Below are 17,028 nucleotides of genomic sequence, written 5' to 3' on the forward strand. Positions count from 1 at the left end.
ATCTTACTTAAAATACTCTTCACTTCCACTGACAAATGTCTTATTGGCCTGGCTGGTGAAATTAACCAGTGTCAAGTTGGGATAGGCAGTCATGCAGAAAGTCGAGTTCTTGATCTGTATTTTGGGATGGTCACTGATAACACAGGAATCTGTTTAGGAGAGGACAGAAGAGAAACACAGTGAAATCTGTACAGAAAACAGAGATGCATCTCTCTGCAGCAGTTTAAAAACAAATGCCAAAAACATTTGCCAAATATTAGAGAGTAACTTCAGGAAAGTATTAACTGGGCAAAGCCAGATATATTAATAAAAGAACCAAAGAATTATGTTTTCTCCATCAGAGCCCCCAGTCCCCACAACTGCACCTCGTATTGATGACAAAGGCATTTGTATACAGAGCACTCTCTATGTGGTGGGCAAGCATTTTGTGTGCATTATCTCATTTAATCCTCACAAGAGCCTATGCAGGAGGTACTGTAATCTTCCATTTTCAAAACAAGGAAACAGGCTTAAGGAGGTAGGTAACTCTACTGAAGCCACACAGCTTATGAGGAAGAGAATCAGGATTTGAACCCAGATCCTTATGACTCTGCAGAAAACAAATAAATTGCTGAAATGAATTTAATTGGAAAATACACAGACCTCCTGAAGGGTACTGCTACAGAAGGCTTTCGAAGAAGTTCACCTTGGACCCACTGCCTGGCACCACATTCAGTAAGCACTCTAGGATACACGTGCTGTGTACTTTCTACTCTCACATGGGTAGGCAGAGGCAGCAACCACACCATCTACCGGGGAGCCTGTGACAGGACCTAACAGTGTGGTGCTCAACTAGGGATGAGTTTTCTCCCCAGGAAACATTTGGCAAGTCTGGAGACATTTTTAGTTATCACACCTTGGGGACCTGGTGCTTACTGGTATCTAATAAGTAGAGGCCAGGGATGCTAATACTAAATATCCTACAGTGCACAGGACAGCCCCCCACAACAAAAAATTATTCAGTCCTTTAGTCAGGCGTGATGGCACACACCCATAGTCCTAAATACTTGGGAAGCTGAGGCAGGAGGATTGCTTGAGCCCAGAAATGCAACACTGCAGTGAGAAATGATCACACCACTGCATTCCCAGCCTGGGTGATGAAGCAAGACCCTGTCTCTTAAAAAAAAAAAAAAAAAAAAGAATTATTTAATCCAAAACATCAGTAGTACCAAGGCTGAGAAGGCCTGATCTAGGCAGGGATGGAGAAAGGAAATTAACCATGTAAGTCTTGGTATGTCAGGCTCTGTGTTGAGCACTTTAATGATTATCTCATGAAATCCTCATAAAATCCAGGAGGTATATATTATTATTGTCATTGTAAACAGGAAGAATCTGAAGTCTTTCTGACCATTTTACAATGCCTCTCTAACAGATTTTAAAATACAGATCAACTGACAAATACCTTAAATAAAGAATCCACCAGGACTAATCCCAAAGGACATTATTTTGCGAAGGAGCACATAGTAACAATAACAACAACTTACACTCATATGGCAGTTACCACGTTTACAGCACTGTTTTAAGTACTTTACATGCATTGACTAATTTAAGCCTCATACCACCCCCTGTGAGAAGGTACTGTTATTATCTCTATGTTACAGATAAGGAAAACTGGGGCACAGAGGGATGCAGTGGCTGGCCAAGGTCATACATCAAGCCAGGATGTAAACAAGCTTTCTCTTTGGAGTCAATGACTTAGGCACTCCAATGTGAATAGGGAGCAGGGATTATAAATTCAAACACCTACAGAAGCCAGGATGATGACTCAAATAAGGAAGGCATAAAATTGGAAAATAATAGAGAGAGGTGGGCACTGTGGCCAACCAGAGAGCACTCCAGCCAATCAGTGCCAAGCTTTTCCAGATGTTGCGGCAAAAGATGCAAAAAATCTATAAACTTACATGAAATCTCCCCATTTAAAAATACTGAATGTGTTAAAATTGTCTTTAAATACCATGAGCAACAATAACAAAAAGTGGCCAGGCAGGGTGGCTCACACCTATAATCCCAGCACTTTGGGAAGCCAAGGCAGGAGGATGGCTTGAGCCCAAGACTTCAAGACCAGCCTAGGCAACATAACGAGACCTCTATCTGTACAAAACATTTTAAAAATTAGCCAGGTGCAGTATTGCACATCTATAGTCCTAACCACCCAGGAGGCTGAGGGAGAAGGATTGCTTAAGCCCAGGAGTTCAAGGTTGCCGTGAGCTGTGATCGCACCACTGCACTCCAGCCTGGGCAACAGAATGAGACCTTTTCTCTAAAATAAATAAATAATTTTAAGAAGCAGGCTTGATTCCCAATTTATGCTGTCTATGGAAGAGCAAAGTGGGCAAGAATGTGAGTTCAGGCGTTCCACTACTACTGAGAGCTTGAATGAGTTCCATTTATCCAAGCCTCCATTTTCTGGACATTGTTGTTCAGGGTTGCAGTAAGGACTAAATGAAGAGAGATCACAAATGAAAAATCTTCCCACGAAGCCTGGCACACAGCTGGCACTCAATAAATTTTAGCCATAACTCAATCATCATTGTCATAGCTTTTTCTGGAGAGAGTATCTCTAGTCTTCAACATCATCTCCCACAAGGCCACTTGCCTGCCATAAATTGCCTACCGCTTCCCATACACACTGCAGAGTTTCTTAGAATGTTGGGTAAAAATTGGAAACAATAATAAGAATCCCTTCCCTTTCAGTAGTTCTTTAGACCAAGGTTTCTCAATAGCTGGGCTAATGGCATTTGGGGTCAGATAAAGTAATCGCAATAGGTCCACTGCCCAATGGGCACAGTGAGTCAATACACCACCAAGACACTGCATTGCAGCAGAGAAAGAGGTTTAATTAAGAAAAGAGGACCTTTTCTAAGTCACCCCAGAATTCCAAAGGACCAATACTCTGCAAGGGATAGCCTGGTCCCAGGAACAGAACACACTCATGTGCTGGTAACACAGAGAATGACAGATGGAGGGGCTGCACAAAGAAAGACTGGGGATTGACACCTTGTTTTTTTTTTTTCACCAAAGTAAATTAAAAAATAAAGCACTGGCTAAAAATGAGATAGGACCTCTCAGCCTGATCATACACTCGCAGGAAACAAATAGAGTTTCCTGGGTTGCAGCAGAGAAAGAGGTTTAATCATAAGAGCCACTGAACAAGGAGATAAGAGGAAACCTCAAATCCATCTCCCCAAAGAGTTTGGGGCTAGGGTTTTGGAGTAGGTTGAAGAGTGCAGGGTGAAGTCATGGAACAGAGAGATGAAGAAATGTATTCTCACACTGATTCAGTTCCTCTGTGGGAACCTTTTTTCATTTGTTTTTTGGTTTTTGAGACAGTTGTTACCCAGGCTGGAGTGCAGTGGCATGATGTCTGCTCACTGCAACATCTACCTCCAAGGTTCAAGCGATTCTCATGTCTCAGCCTTCAAAGTAGCTGGGATTACAGGTGTGCGCCAACACTCCCAGCTAATTCTTGTGTTTTTAGTAGAGACAGGGTTTTGCCATGTTGCCCAGACTGGTCTCAAACTCCTGGCCTCAAGTTATACATCCACCTTGGCTTCCCAAAGTGTTGGGATTACAGGCATGAACCACTGCTTAAAGCTGGTAGGAGTCTTTAAACTGGTTGGCATCAGCTGTTTTACTGGAATTCAGGATCTGCTTAAGCAATTCTTAAACAAAAGCCTTATGATTCTAACATCAGAAATCTTATCTATAGGAACAACGGGGATGCAAATGTATGTAGTGTTACTCAACTTTTGGTTTCAAGGAAGTGAGTCAAAGCACAGCCTGATTAATGCTAATTATCACAATACTTCTGTCTAGAATTCTTGTTAACCCTGCAAGGACAACTTTAATAATTATTGGCTCTGGGACCGTCCTGTGCATTGCAGGATATTTAGCAGAATCCCTGGCCTCCACCTACTAAATGCCAGGAGCCCATCCAGCTGCAACAACCAAGAATGTCTCTGAACATTGCCAGATGTCCCCTGCAAAATCTCCCCTTGTTGAGAATCTCCACTTCAGGGCCTAAAAATATCTTCCTGTTCAAAGTATCTTCTTTAGTCTAATCGAATAACAGTTCCAGGAAGATTCCCACCTAATCGTTTACCAGGAAAGCTTTTGTTTCCCCCAGCGATGACATGAATGAAGACAATTAAAGAACCCTCCATATCTCTGTTCTGTAAATAAGCACGTAAGTTATTTCTCGCCCTCCTGCCAAACGTTATATCCACCCAAGACTGGAGCGATCACTAACACGAGGGCAAACACCAAATCTCTTGCTTCCCAAGTTGCAATTGTTGAAGCACGCAGGCAGCCTCCCTAGAGAGCGTCTCTGGATGCCTGCAGATCACTGCCGCCGCAGCAGCACAAGGTCACCGTTCCTGCAGCAATGCAGCAGGGTTCCCAGGATCCCTACTCGCTCGCTCCGCAGCCTCAAGCCTCCTGCAATATCCCCTCCCACCACTGGGCGGCAGGAGCATACTTCCCAGCGCCCGGCGCCTTCGGGTCCACCGGCGAAGGAATGATGGGCCATCTCATCAGAGAGCTCTGCGGCCCAGCAACCCCGAACAAAGAACAGAGATAATGATCGTCCTAAATTGGAAGCTGTGGAATGGGATTCTCTTTACTCGGGCAATTATTAATAAATGAAAGCACATGAAAGACCAGGGAGAAAAGGAATCATTTAATTAAAGTTCTAATGAAAATGAAGCCATTCCGGAAATAGAAATGGTATTTATGTTTTTCCTATTTTACGTAACCCAGCTAGCTCCTATTTTCACATAAAGCCGCTGGTCTCACTTGACAGGGCGCAGATTAGTCATTCTCCATTACAGATACTTGAAGAGTTGAGTCACCCTAAACACGGCAGCCTCTCTTACAACCTGCATCAGAGAAAGACGTGACAAGCGCTGCCTCTCCCCACGCACAGATCCAGGGCTTTCCTCTGGGGCGGGAGTGGGTATGATTGCCTGGTATCTCCATGGAATGTGTCCCTTGCAGCACTGAGAGCGTCATGGGGCAGCTCCGCGCTGCACATGAAGGTCACAATAGCTAGCCATTCAGTCCCTTTCTCCTGGGGTGAGTCCTTTTGCCCAGCAGTCACAGGGTGTGGGTAGTTGTGGGGTTGCGAGAGAGCAGGTGAAACTGGAAGGCAACTGATGGGAAATGCTGGGGGAAAGAGTTTGTCCATCTCTTAAGGAAGCCTTGCTCAATATGACCATTTGCGAAACAGCCTGGGAATATCCGTTGTCTAGACTCCTGATTTGTACAGCAGAGCGTGGGGCTCTGCAAATCAGGCCACTATCACCTTTTCTAAGTCACCCCCGAATTCCAAAGGACCGATACCCCTGCAAGGAAGGGATAGCCTGGCCCGAGGAACAGAACACACTCATGTGCTGATAACACAGAGAACGACAGATGGAGGGGTTGCACAAAGAAAGAGTGCGGACTGACACCTTGTTTTTATTTCCACCAAAAAAAAAAAAAAATTAAAACACTGAGTAAGAATGAGATAGAATCTGCTCAGCCTGGTCATATACTCGCAGGAAACAATCAGAGTGAAAAATGTGCATTGTCTCCTTGAGCTCAGAGCTAGGATAGTTTTAATGGTTTTGTACCAGTTGAGTAGGAGCTGAGCTGTGTCATGTCTTTGCTCTGCCTTTCATGTCTCCCAGGTAATGGTGAGCCAAACTGGAAGCCAGGGGCAGGGGCTTCTGTGCCTCTTGGGCCTCCATCCATGTGCCCGATCCAGTCAACATGCTCAGCCTGCTTTAAACACACACACACACACACACACACACACACACACACACAGAGCGAGAGAGACTATAAAATAAACACATGTTCATGGCAGAAAATGCAGAAAAGAATGGCATCTCTCTGGGTCTGCGAGAGGGAAGAATTCATCTTTTTGCCCTTAATCTACTTGAAGGGTTAAATAATGTGCTTTCCATCATGAAAAAAGCTGGTTTTGGAGGGCAACACTAAGAGCCAATCATACAGAGATCACAGAAAGCTGGTCTTGGCACAGACCTAGCTGAGGAGAATTAACAGATCTACTGGGGAAAGAAGAAACTACTTGTTTCTAGGTCCCCTTTTAAATGACCAGAGCTTCCAAAGTGACTACTACTAGCACCTTTTATCTGTAGAGTTGTATACTTCTGCAAGTGTATCACACCCCTCATTTCTTTTCTCCTTACAGCAATCCCCATAAGGTAGGTAGTGGAAGAACATTTTTATTTCTATTTTTCAGAGAAGGAAAACAGATCCAGAGAGAAGTTACCTGACCCAGACATACATAGTCAGTGACAGAGATATAGACCAGAAAGACTTCCTGACATAGCTGCCCTACTTCTCCTCATATTCACTCTCTTGCCCTTGACCCAAGAAGCTGACGCTTTTCCCCAAGGCCTCAAGTCCCAATCTATTTCACATCTGAAACATCTTCCAGGAACACTCCCTGAATCCCCAGTAGCTGGCCCTCTTCTAGACACTACATTTTTATCAGAGTGGTCTAAGGGTTCACTCTCATGTTCACCCCATGCACTGAGCAGTATCTTGTGAAGTCTGGCCGCAGGATCGCTCACCTGGACTCTAGGAATTAGACCATCACTTTTCAAATTGTACCATGCAGATAAGTCACTTGGGAACCTAGTTAAAATGCAAGTCTTATTCAGAAAGGCTAGAGGGGGGCTTCTAACCACCATCCAGGTAATGCTGCTAGTCTAAGAAACACTATAAAACAAAATAAGATTCTACAAGGACTTGTTTAAATGCAAATTTTCTGAACCCAACCAAATCTATAAATCAGACTATCTTGTGGGCCTGTGAACCTGCATTTTTAACAAAGATTCCAGCTATTCGTGAGCAAACAAAAATTTGATTATGCCCTTCTCTGGGCCAGGAACTCCTTAAATGTTAGAATTAAGTATATTTGATAGCTCAATGTAATCTCTGTGTTCCCAGAACATAGTATAGGTCCTAGCATGCATAATATATGTTCAGTTATTTTGTTGAATAAATGGATAGTTCAGAATACACACACCTAAAGCAGATATTTCCAAACTTACCTAATAAAAGTTTGGTTTTATCTTTGCATTCTGGCGTATTCCAAGGGTTGTTGCAGGAGCCCCAGGGTAGTACAGACACAAAGGAGGCAAACAGGTAGAAAAGTGTATAGCAAATAATCACATTGTAGTATATGGCTATTAGGACAGAGATGATCAGCATCGCGATGCCACAGCCTGCAGAAGAAAAAATTCCAGGGGTTCATTCCTTCTTAAATGCTATGGAATTCTTAGAGTTAGGCATAGGGTAGGGACCTAGGTCTGGGCTCTCTTGTACAGAATGGATGCACTAATAGCAGAGTGGACTGTATGTCTACCAGGGATATGAAGGCATTCTGCTGGGAACTCAACAATGCCAGAGGTGATCTTGGGCCATTATTCAGAAGGACGAAATAAAGGATGGAAAGAGTTAGTTCTATTAACCACAAAGGCAGGTCTCCCTCCCTGGGGCTGCATGGTGCCAGAGGGGACAGAGTCAGAAAGGGCCTGAGGAGGCTGGGAGGCAGGCTGGACTCACCTTGTAGAGCTGGGATGGCCTTCCACACAGACACTGGCCCCTGGCTGGCAAACTGGCCCAGCGACACCTCCAAGAAGAAGATGGGTAATCCAGCCAGAGCCAGCATCATCAGGTAAGGGATGAGGAAAGCACCTTGGAAAGAGAGTGGGGAGTGAGAGCCCTGGGAGGCAAAAGCAGGCTGCTGCCCTCCTTCACCTTCCGGGTTGGGGGCTGGGCTCCCTCTCAAAGAATTAAAGGACAATTTAGCTCCATTCCTGAAGAAGCCCTTTGATGTCCTGTCTCAGCAACAGTCACCCACAGATATTTAAGAGCCCTCCTCCAAAAAGTATAAGGGTACCCGTGCAAATACACTCCTTATTTCAATTCTCCACTGGCAGATGGCTAGGGATATGTGCTGATGGGGTTTTATTCTTTTCTTTTTTTATTATAGCACTTCAATTTCCCAAAATTAAGCCCCTGCAGAGCTTAACCAGTCCATGCCTTTGACTCACTACTGGATTCAGATTGATGAAATCTTATCGGAGCCTCAGCCCTCCCAGGACCTAAAAGCTTCTAAGCTAAACTCCAGGAGCCCTCCTCTACAGTAAGTTACCTGAACAGCTTCTACCAACCAGGGCTGGGCAGGCTCTGCCAGAAAGCCATTGGGGGATACCCATCCTTCTTCCTAAACCCATCCCCATCCGCATCACACACTTCTCAACGCCCTTCTCCATGTGAGAAGTTCCTTCCATCCTTCAAGGTCAACTCAAATGCTTCCTCTTCCAAGAAGTCTCCCATCTGTGTCCTCCCACAGTACCTTGCTCCAGGCACCAATCACTTGTTAATTTTTATGTAAGTGTCTTATTCAGCCTGTGAGCCCCTAATGTTGTTTGCGCTTCATCTCTTTAGTCCTCAAAATGCCCCGTCTAGGGCAATAGTATCTGGCAGGCCTCCATAGAGTCGCTGAGACTTCTGTAGGGTTCTTTCCCTTCAACGTTCTTTGAGGTTGTTTGGGAGGGACTTGGGGAATGGTCATGAGTTTTGAAAAAGGTTTTGACCAGAACGTGCTGCTGCATGGGCCAGAGTCAAGGGCCAGGGTACTGGAGATGCGCGAGCACAGAACAGTGGCCTTAGCGGAGGGAAAACTAATCTTTCTCTAGTCTACTCTTCATGCTCCCGCCCCTCTGCACTTCCTGTTTGATGGCAGGGCCTTTCCTGCCCGGGGCTTTCCAAGCCAGGAAGGCCCAGGAGCAGCCACGGGCTGCTGGGCAGTAAAACCGGGGTCCTGCTTTATCCTCTCAAGACGGGGATTGTGCAGTCCTCCTCAGCTCCTGAAAAGGAGCGGCGAGCCCTCCACCCCACACTGAGGGCTGCGGGGCCCCGAGCCGCAGTGCGGAACAGGCTGCCTCCCATCGCAGCGCCTGGCTCCTCGGGAGCGCTGAGATCTGCTCTGCCGCTCTTCGCAGATCCCGGGCGAGCAGAGCGCGGGCACTTGCGCGGGCCAACCTCCTTTTGCTGGAACTCCCTCCTCTACCCTGAGTACCCACTTCCCTTCTATTCACTGGAAGCCTTGTTGTAGCATCCTGGCCTGAGGGCGCCCTGTGGAAAACCAAAAGGGAACCTATCTGGGTGCCTCTATTCGTGTGGCCGGTACTTGGTCTGTTTTCAGGGCACCCCAGATGGCAAATGCTCTGCGGTTCTCATTAGTACTTGTCAGAGTGTCCTAATTTGGAACTGGAGAGGAGGGGAGTAGTGGCCTATGTTTTGCGCTTTAGCCGTCCGGTGATGCACCAAAAACGGACAGATGCAGCACCTGTCCGTTCCGCTGCACCAAATTCCGCCTGAAGCGGACCCAAGAGGCAAAACAAAAGAACAAAAACCCTCAAACTGCCTGACCTATGGGCTGAAGGAATGCATTGTTTGTCCCTTCCGTCCAGTTGAGAAGATGTGGGAGGGGGCTCTAGGTTCAAATTCCTATTGCTAGAGAGCGGCCGGCCCCGCGGCACCTAAACGTCGGGAGGGCCAGAGGGATCGTGAATGTGCCGGGTCCCTCCTCGGTGGGTACAGAAGAGGTACAAGGGAGCACAGTTGCCCAGCAGCCGATGCAAGCCTAACTAGTGTCCTCCCCATCTCTGAAACGGCTTTCCTTCAAAACCAGCACCTTCCTCCCATTTAGGGCAGATGAAAGAAACCTGTTTTCGCTGTACGATTTTACTAAAATCAAAATACGTTCTGCTTCAAGAAGCAGAACAAGAAGGCGGAGGTGGCAGGCACTTCTGAGAGGTTTTTGACAGCACATCCCCCACCCCTTCTCCCTCACCCCCTAGCTCGCCTAAGGAGTGCCCTAGGAAGGCAGGCTATAACCCTGAATCAGGGCTCCAGAACTGTACAGCGGCTGGCTGTAACCTTGTTGGGTGCCCGAAGTGCCGCCGCTCTCTGAACACTTGACCGCTAGCACCCGTGCTTACGTGGCTCCGGACCCAGGCCCCAAAACTGGGTCAGTGGGGATTTGTGGGGCCTCACTCCTCCCCTGCGCCCCTCTCTAGATGAGAGACTCCGGGATCTAATGCCGAACGATTATGGTCGTCCCCGCCCTCTGGTTATGCACTCACGCCTATGAGGTGTAGGGCTGGAGCCTGCGGAGGCTGCTCTGAGCCTCCCCGCCCTGCGACCCCGCCTGAGGGCTCCTGTCCCACCCAACCCTCAGGTGCCCGCCCCGCCCCGCAGCAGGCGGAAAGAGCGGAAAAGCCATACCTCCCCCGTTCTGGAAGGCCAGGTAGGGAAACCTCCAGACATTGCCCAGCCCCACTGCGTACCCCACCATGGACAGGATGAAGTCCAGTTTGCTGGACCAGTTCCCTCGGGCCTTATTCTCATCCCCTTGCTCGTCCTCCTGGGGGCGGAAAAGCACATTGTCGATAACAGCCCCGAGTAGGTCCACAAGCAGGCCCCTTCCACCCCTCCCCCCGGCTAGGGGTCCTTCCCAGCAAGCAGGCTCCCACTTTTCAACTGAGGATGCATCGGCAAGCAGGACCCCAAATGTAAAGAAAGGATGCATCTACAAGCAGGGACCTCACCCCTCAACCCTGCACTGAGAGTCAATCAGCAAGCAGGTCCCCAATTCTGATCTGAAGATCCATCTTAAACAGACCCAAAACCCCCTCTTTCCTAGATCATACAGTCAGGGCACACCAGCAAGCAGCTCTCCCCAAACCTTGAACCTGTAAGGTGATTGCAAGCAGGTCCCTCCATCCCCAACCCTTCACCAAGAATTTATTTGGCAAGCATCATGCCTGGAGTTCCCAGCAAGCAGGTTCCTACTTAATCCTCTCCCACAAAAAAGCCTTCACCACACCCCCTCCTCAGCCCTTTCTTCCTTTAGAGTGTGTGACAAGACCAGAAAGAGAGCTGCAATGCCGAAGCCAGCCGGAGCCCCTGCCTTCCTTTCTTGACCAAACAGAACCTGCCTGGTCAACTAATTTAAGAAGGCATCCTTCAAGACTAATGCAAGGGAGATGGGCAGGAGGCAGATTTGAAGATGAAACAAGAGGGAAAACAAACAAACAAAAAAAGATTGATATGGGAAGACACAAGCCATCTACAACCTTGAGTTCTGGTCTAAATTTTACTACTAACCAGGTGGACAACCCCAGGCAAGCCACTTGCTCTCTCTGAACCTCTATGTCTCATCTATAAAAGAAGCTTAGAATAACTGTCCCCTGAAGCCCTTGCCAGCTCCAGCAGTCTATGAATCTTTGAGGCTCATTTCTTCAAGCTCACACTAAGACACTTTCTTGGGGCAGTGCCTGGTCGTGGAATGCCTCACTACTACTCAGGAAAAATGGGGGGAGACCACCCCAAATAAACTCTGAAAATGTTAGGGACACCTAGATACTGCACAAAGCTTTCCAGGGACTCAGGTCACTGCACAGTTTCCACCTCCTCAGTCACCCTTCACCTCCTATTGTAGTAACTTGCTAGGTCTCATACTTTTCTACAGGCTGTGGAGGACACAGCAGCAGCTGTCAGGAGGAGTCTTGGGGAGGGAGAAAGAGCCAGGGTGAGTGTCAGAAAGGCACAATCAGAAAGATGGGCAGGGCCGAAAATAAGTACTTTCAGAAACCAAACATCTTTAACATCCTCCCTCTCATCCTCCCACACACAGACCACCTCCACGCCTAATCCCACCCTTCAATCCTTCCAGAGCTGCAAAGGGTGGGAGTTCCAGCTCCTGCCGCAGTGCGGAGGTTAAGCAAGACAAGTGAAACAAATATTCTGCTCCACTTGGGGTCACACTGTGGTATACATGCTGTCAGAGGCAGATAATACACATAGAAAAACCCTCCAGATGTGGACCCCAAAAGGAAAGGCAAGTGGGAAATTCTATATTTATTTCTAGTTCTGACACCACAAGCTCCTGCTATGTGGGCCTGTGGGTAAGTGTGAGTGTGTGTGTGTGTGTGTGTGCAAACACTAGAGTAACTAAAGATAGAAGGGCTGTATAAATCCTAAACCTCACACAGGCATAAATTTTGGTCCAGGCCCCACTGCTGGATATATGCCTAGTCCCTGAGGCCAGGAAAGGAGAGGAGATAGCAGAAAGGCAGGCAGTGAGAAGGGAAGAGCTGAAGTGGATGAAAAAGGACAGAAGAAAGAAGAGATCAGAGAAGGAAGGAGAGAGACAGAGGGAAATGGAAGAGAACAAAAGCCTGTATGAGACAGCGGGCCACCAGCAAAAGTTGCCTTTATTCATAACCCAAGGATTGGGATTTGCTCTGTGGGTTTTTCACGCCTCTAATTAAGTGGTAAAGGATCAAATGCAAGAGGGGATTCAGATTAGTGTAGCCTGAAGCTTATACAATTGAGGGAGGTTACTTTAGGGAAAAAAATAGAAAATTTTGGCAAAAGTAGACACCAGGTTTTGGAAGGACCCAGGCAAAGGACAGGCCCCAAAGCTTAAGTTTCAGTAGCCTCAGGTAAACCCACCTGGCATCAAATGAGTTCTCATGTAATAAGCATTACTGGCAGTGTAAAGGCTACAAAACTTAAACTATTATCCTCCTACCCCTCCACCCCCAGCCACGACCACCTGGCTTTGTTCTGAATTTTCTCCCTCTTTTTGTTTAATTAAGAAATTACTTTTGAAAAGAAAAGACAGTCATTGGCAGGAGAGGGAGTCTGTCTGCATAAAAGGGGGGGATCTATCTGCCTCAACTGCTTTGTGAATCCGGACCTGGATTCCCACTACAGCCAAGGCTGGGAAGGGGCAGGTCGTGGCCCCTCTGGCAGGGTCACTGCAGCCCTCGCGCCCTGAACTGCCGACCCCAGCGCAGTGCGAGCTTCCGAAGCCCCAAAGCCGCCTCCCGCATCCATCACCTGGCACTGCCAACCGGTTTCCCCATCAGCACACGTGCACCCGCCACGGCCCGGCTGGCCTCTCGCGCGCAGCTGGAGAGCAGGACACTGTGCGGGCCGAATGCAACCGCTTACCTGGGTGGCAACGGTGGCCACGCTGCCCGGGAGCACGGACGTGATTCCATCCGTGCCCAGCACCACGGTGCTCTGGCTCATGTTCACCCAGCCCACGGCAGGGGTATTGTTCCGCTCCAGGGTGCCCTTGCCCACACTCACGTTCGCATCCCCCTCCGGGCCTCGCAGAGCATGGATCTTACAGTGCAGCGCGTTGCTGGGCCCGGAGCTCCCAGGAGGGGGGACGGCCTGCGCGCCTTGCGCCTCTCTCAAGTCCGGCAGAGCTGCCGAGGCCGCCTGCGCCCGCGGGCTACTGAGTTTGCAAGACCCCACTCCTGGCCGCTCAGCCTCGCAGGCTCGCGCGTCCGCTGACTGGAAAGTTTGGGCGCCGGTGGAAGCGGACCTGGGCACACGTGGCGGCGGCGGGGCAGCAGCCGCGGGAAGCTCCTGCTCCGGGCTCGTCCTGGGAGCGCATGGGCCATCCAGGTGGCCCTGCGCCGCCGCCGCCTCCGGGCTGTTGGCTGGCTGTTTATTCATTTCCTTGGGAGCACTGCAATCCTGCAAACACAATGTCAAGTTCGTGCAAAACAAAGTCACAACAGCATTAAAAATACCTGTATCTACATATGGGGACGTTCGCAACTCAGGTCCAGACACAATATCTGGGGAAGCAAATTGGAATCTGAATTTTTTCTGTTAAGAAAGACTGCAATCAGTATTTCTCAATTTGCCCGCTTCATCAATAACCAGATGACAAAGAAGCTAATATTTCCTCCCTAGTGGAGGATGAACTAAGAAAAGAGGCAGAAATGGAATTTTGTAAGGGGAAAAGGGGAGTGGAAATAGCCCTAGAGTCATGAGCTCTCCTCCCTCTTTGGATTTCACATCACAGCTGTGGGTGCCCGCATCCCCATCACCATTGTAGAAAGATTCTTTAATTTTCCGCCCCATTTCCTTTGTCATTCAACAAAGCACATTGCCTTTTTCCCCCATAGACAAGCTGTGGCCACAAAGCTGATGCCCTGGCACCTGCGAGTGCTTGAGGCCAAATTGGTTGAGTCCCAGCGCTCCACAACCCACCTCCTCCCGCCAGGTAGCAAAGAAATGTTAAGAATCACGATCAAAATAACCACAAAAAATCCTACAACGATAATAAATTTAAGACACAGAGTAGTAACTAGGTTTGTTATCTTACACAACTTGTATTCACTTCCAGATTCCCAGACATGTAAAATAATATGCAAAGTTTTTTGGTTCTTTTGTTTGTTTATTTGTTTTTGCGTAACTATTCACAGGAGTCTAATATCCTTCACAACCCTACGCTGGCTTGAGTACCAAAACTCATGACTAATTTTTATTCTCTTTTTCCCAATTCACTTTCAAATGAAAATAACTGCCAGCGGTGGTTTTCCTAGCCACTTTTATCTTTCAGGGCTTCCTAAACATTAGCACCAATAATTATTATTACACTGTAATAATCCTATTATCTTCACCTCCACTGCACTCTTCTAGTCTAACCCCCTTTCACAAGCACGCAAAATAGAACTCCTCAATTTCCACAAATCTGAATACCTCGGCTTCAGCCAGCATTTGTCTCAATAGCCTCTAGGACCCAGAGCAACTCGCCTCTGTACCGGCGTCTGGCTTTTCAGCACCGAGGACAGTGCCCAGGATCGGGTCTTTAGGAGCCACGGTCAACCTCTCAGCTCTACAACCTAGGAAACCTCTTTGCGACCTCAGGTGACGCTCACAAGTACAAATACCTAGGGCTGTGAGAATTGTTCTCCTCCTCGCCCCCTTTCCCCCCACCCAATGCACAGACGTCTCCAAAAGAAATAGCCAAAACGAATCTGCTTTTCCTATCCCCTCAGCCCCTTTTCCTCTTGAAAGAACAAAAGCAAACACTCACCATGTCTGACACAGGCAACAGATTGAACTGGTGGAGGGTGAAACCCGCTATTGACAAGACTGGGTTTGGCTCCGGCAGGAGAGGCGCTTTCTATATCTCCTTGGGAAAGGCCGGGTTTGCGTCAGTGCAAAGCAAGGTGCCCTTGGTTTGACATTTTCTTGATAATACAAGTTTGATAAATCATTACCCCCTTGGATTCAAGTTTTAAAGGGACAACAGCCTAGAGTATGCTGGCCAGTTGTCGCTCCAGCGGGAGGGGGCTGCGTGTTTGGCGTGACTCATGTGGGTCTGATTACTAAACCGAAACCGGCAGGAGGGGAAGACAGAAGTTTGCCTCCTCCTAATTAAGGGAAACATGGGAGGGACACGTCCCACTGCACCCAAGGCAAGGCGCAGTCGCCAGCAGAGTGGATCGGGATGTAGAGGTAGGGGGAGGGAGCTAAACCACTGTCTTCTCATTCCCTTTCACTATATTCCATTGCTCTCTCCCCCAATCTTCAGGGATGCCGAAAATATTACTCCGAAAGAGACTGAGGGTCTGCGCATAGCCCCACAGCTCTGCGACGGCTGAAGCAGGCATGGGTCCTGCATTTATCAAGGTATACCTACCTAGCATGTATGTGGACTTTAGATTCTCACATCCCTACCCTTCCGGACAGTCAGTCTTGGACGAATCCTGGGTTTTTTGCTTAAAAATTGAGATCTAGTATTTCCGTTCCTATTTCTGTTAACACAATCAGGAGAAAATTCTGAGTATAACTGACCGTTCTCATTGCATTTTTAAGCTCTTTTGAAGACGTTTTAGAGAAATGAAAATGAAGATTTTCCAACACAGACCTAGTTCTTAGGTCACTTTCAAAGTCAAGGGAAACCCATTCTTTCTTTGTAGTCCTTTCAATAAAATCCTACCAGAGCCAGGCCTGATTTGACAGCGCGAGACCTTAGAGACGTCCAAATCGAGATGCCCAGCAATGGGCGGGGGGGGGGGGGGGGGGGCGGGGGGGGGAGGGGAGGCAGGGGGGGCGGGGGGAGCCGTACCAGGAAGTTCAACAATACTGTGGCGGAGATGGGATTGGGGGTGGCAGTGGCGATAAAAAGATGGACTTTCTTGTTGGTACAATGCAATAGCTATAATCAGGAGAGGAGAAAACGCCTTTACAAAGAAAGTGTAGTTTGGAGACTAGAAGGGGATTATCAGCAAAATGCTTCCCTCCTCTCCTTACTTGCCGGTCTAGCTTGGGGAACCCCTGGCCTCGGGGATGAGGAGCCACAGACAGCACGTTTTCCTTTCCCTACTGCCAACAGCCCAGCCCACTGCCTCAGGGTGCGCGCCGTCGCAAGCGGCTGGGCCGTCCCCGCGCGGCAGGAGGACAATGCCGGGGCGGCGGCGGCCGCAGGCGTAGGCTGCAGTGGCAGATTGCGGCGGGCGCCGGGGGCACTGAGGGGCGCCCTCCTGTCCCTCTGGAGAGCCCGAGAGTGTTTGGATGCCTCCGCTGGTTGGCTCTCCCGCCTAGCTCCTCTAAAGGGCAACTGGCTGGGGACACACGGTCTGCATTGCTTTTGGTGGGGGCAGGAGTAGGAGATCTTTGAGACGCCTTGAGGATTTCAGGTCGCTTTTTATTGCAGTTTTGAGCTAACGTATATTGAGATCTCAATACTCAACCATTGTGCAAGGGCTGTCCATGAATTATCCCGGTTAGATTTGGCAATGGCCTTTCAGAAACTATACAATTGCAAAGCTGAGGAAATTGGGGCTCAGAAAGTCGTTTTTGAATCCTGGAGAAGATCCCAAGCACCTCCCGCGGGGCTGTCTCTGGGGTCAGTCGCGCTCTCCCCGGGGCCAGCTCGTAGGGCGAGGTCGGGAATTAGGGTTAAGAGGGTGAGGTGGGGTGGGCTGTGGTGGACTCTGGCTGGAGGAGGGTCTTCTGAGTGGGTGGGACTGAGAATTCCGCAGGGATGCCTGTTCAAGTTCCAGCTGGAGCTGAGAAGCAGCCCGCAGGCTCCTGGCATCTTGGGGGAGGCCAAGAGAACCTAAGGGTGTTTCTGCCTAAACA

The 17,028-nt window shown here is 48.6% G+C and overlaps 1 protein-coding gene across 1 annotated transcript in view; it reads right to left on the reverse strand.

The window, feature by feature from the left end:
* LOC105487013 (solute carrier family 6 member 5) overlaps positions 1–13,623 on the reverse strand; it is a 56,856-nt gene extending 43,233 nt beyond the window's left edge. The window contains exons 1-5 of the mRNA XM_011750277.2: positions 13,087–13,623; positions 10,351–10,489; positions 7,618–7,749; positions 7,104–7,277; positions 8–149 (exon numbers count right to left, since the gene is read on the reverse strand). Of these exons, the coding sequence (XP_011748579.2) occupies positions 8–149; positions 7,104–7,277; positions 7,618–7,749; positions 10,351–10,489; positions 13,087–13,602 (1,103 nt within the window). The 5' untranslated portion in view covers positions 13,603–13,623. The remainder of the gene's footprint in view (positions 1–7; positions 150–7,103; positions 7,278–7,617; positions 7,750–10,350; positions 10,490–13,086) is intronic.
* Between the last annotated feature and the right edge of the window lie 3,405 nt (positions 13,624–17,028).

The sequence above is a fragment of the Macaca nemestrina genome, chromosome 12 (assembly GCF_043159975.1).
Source record: "Macaca nemestrina isolate mMacNem1 chromosome 12, mMacNem.hap1, whole genome shotgun sequence".
In the NCBI taxonomy this organism is placed as follows: Eukaryota; Metazoa; Chordata; class Mammalia; order Primates; family Cercopithecidae; genus Macaca; species Macaca nemestrina.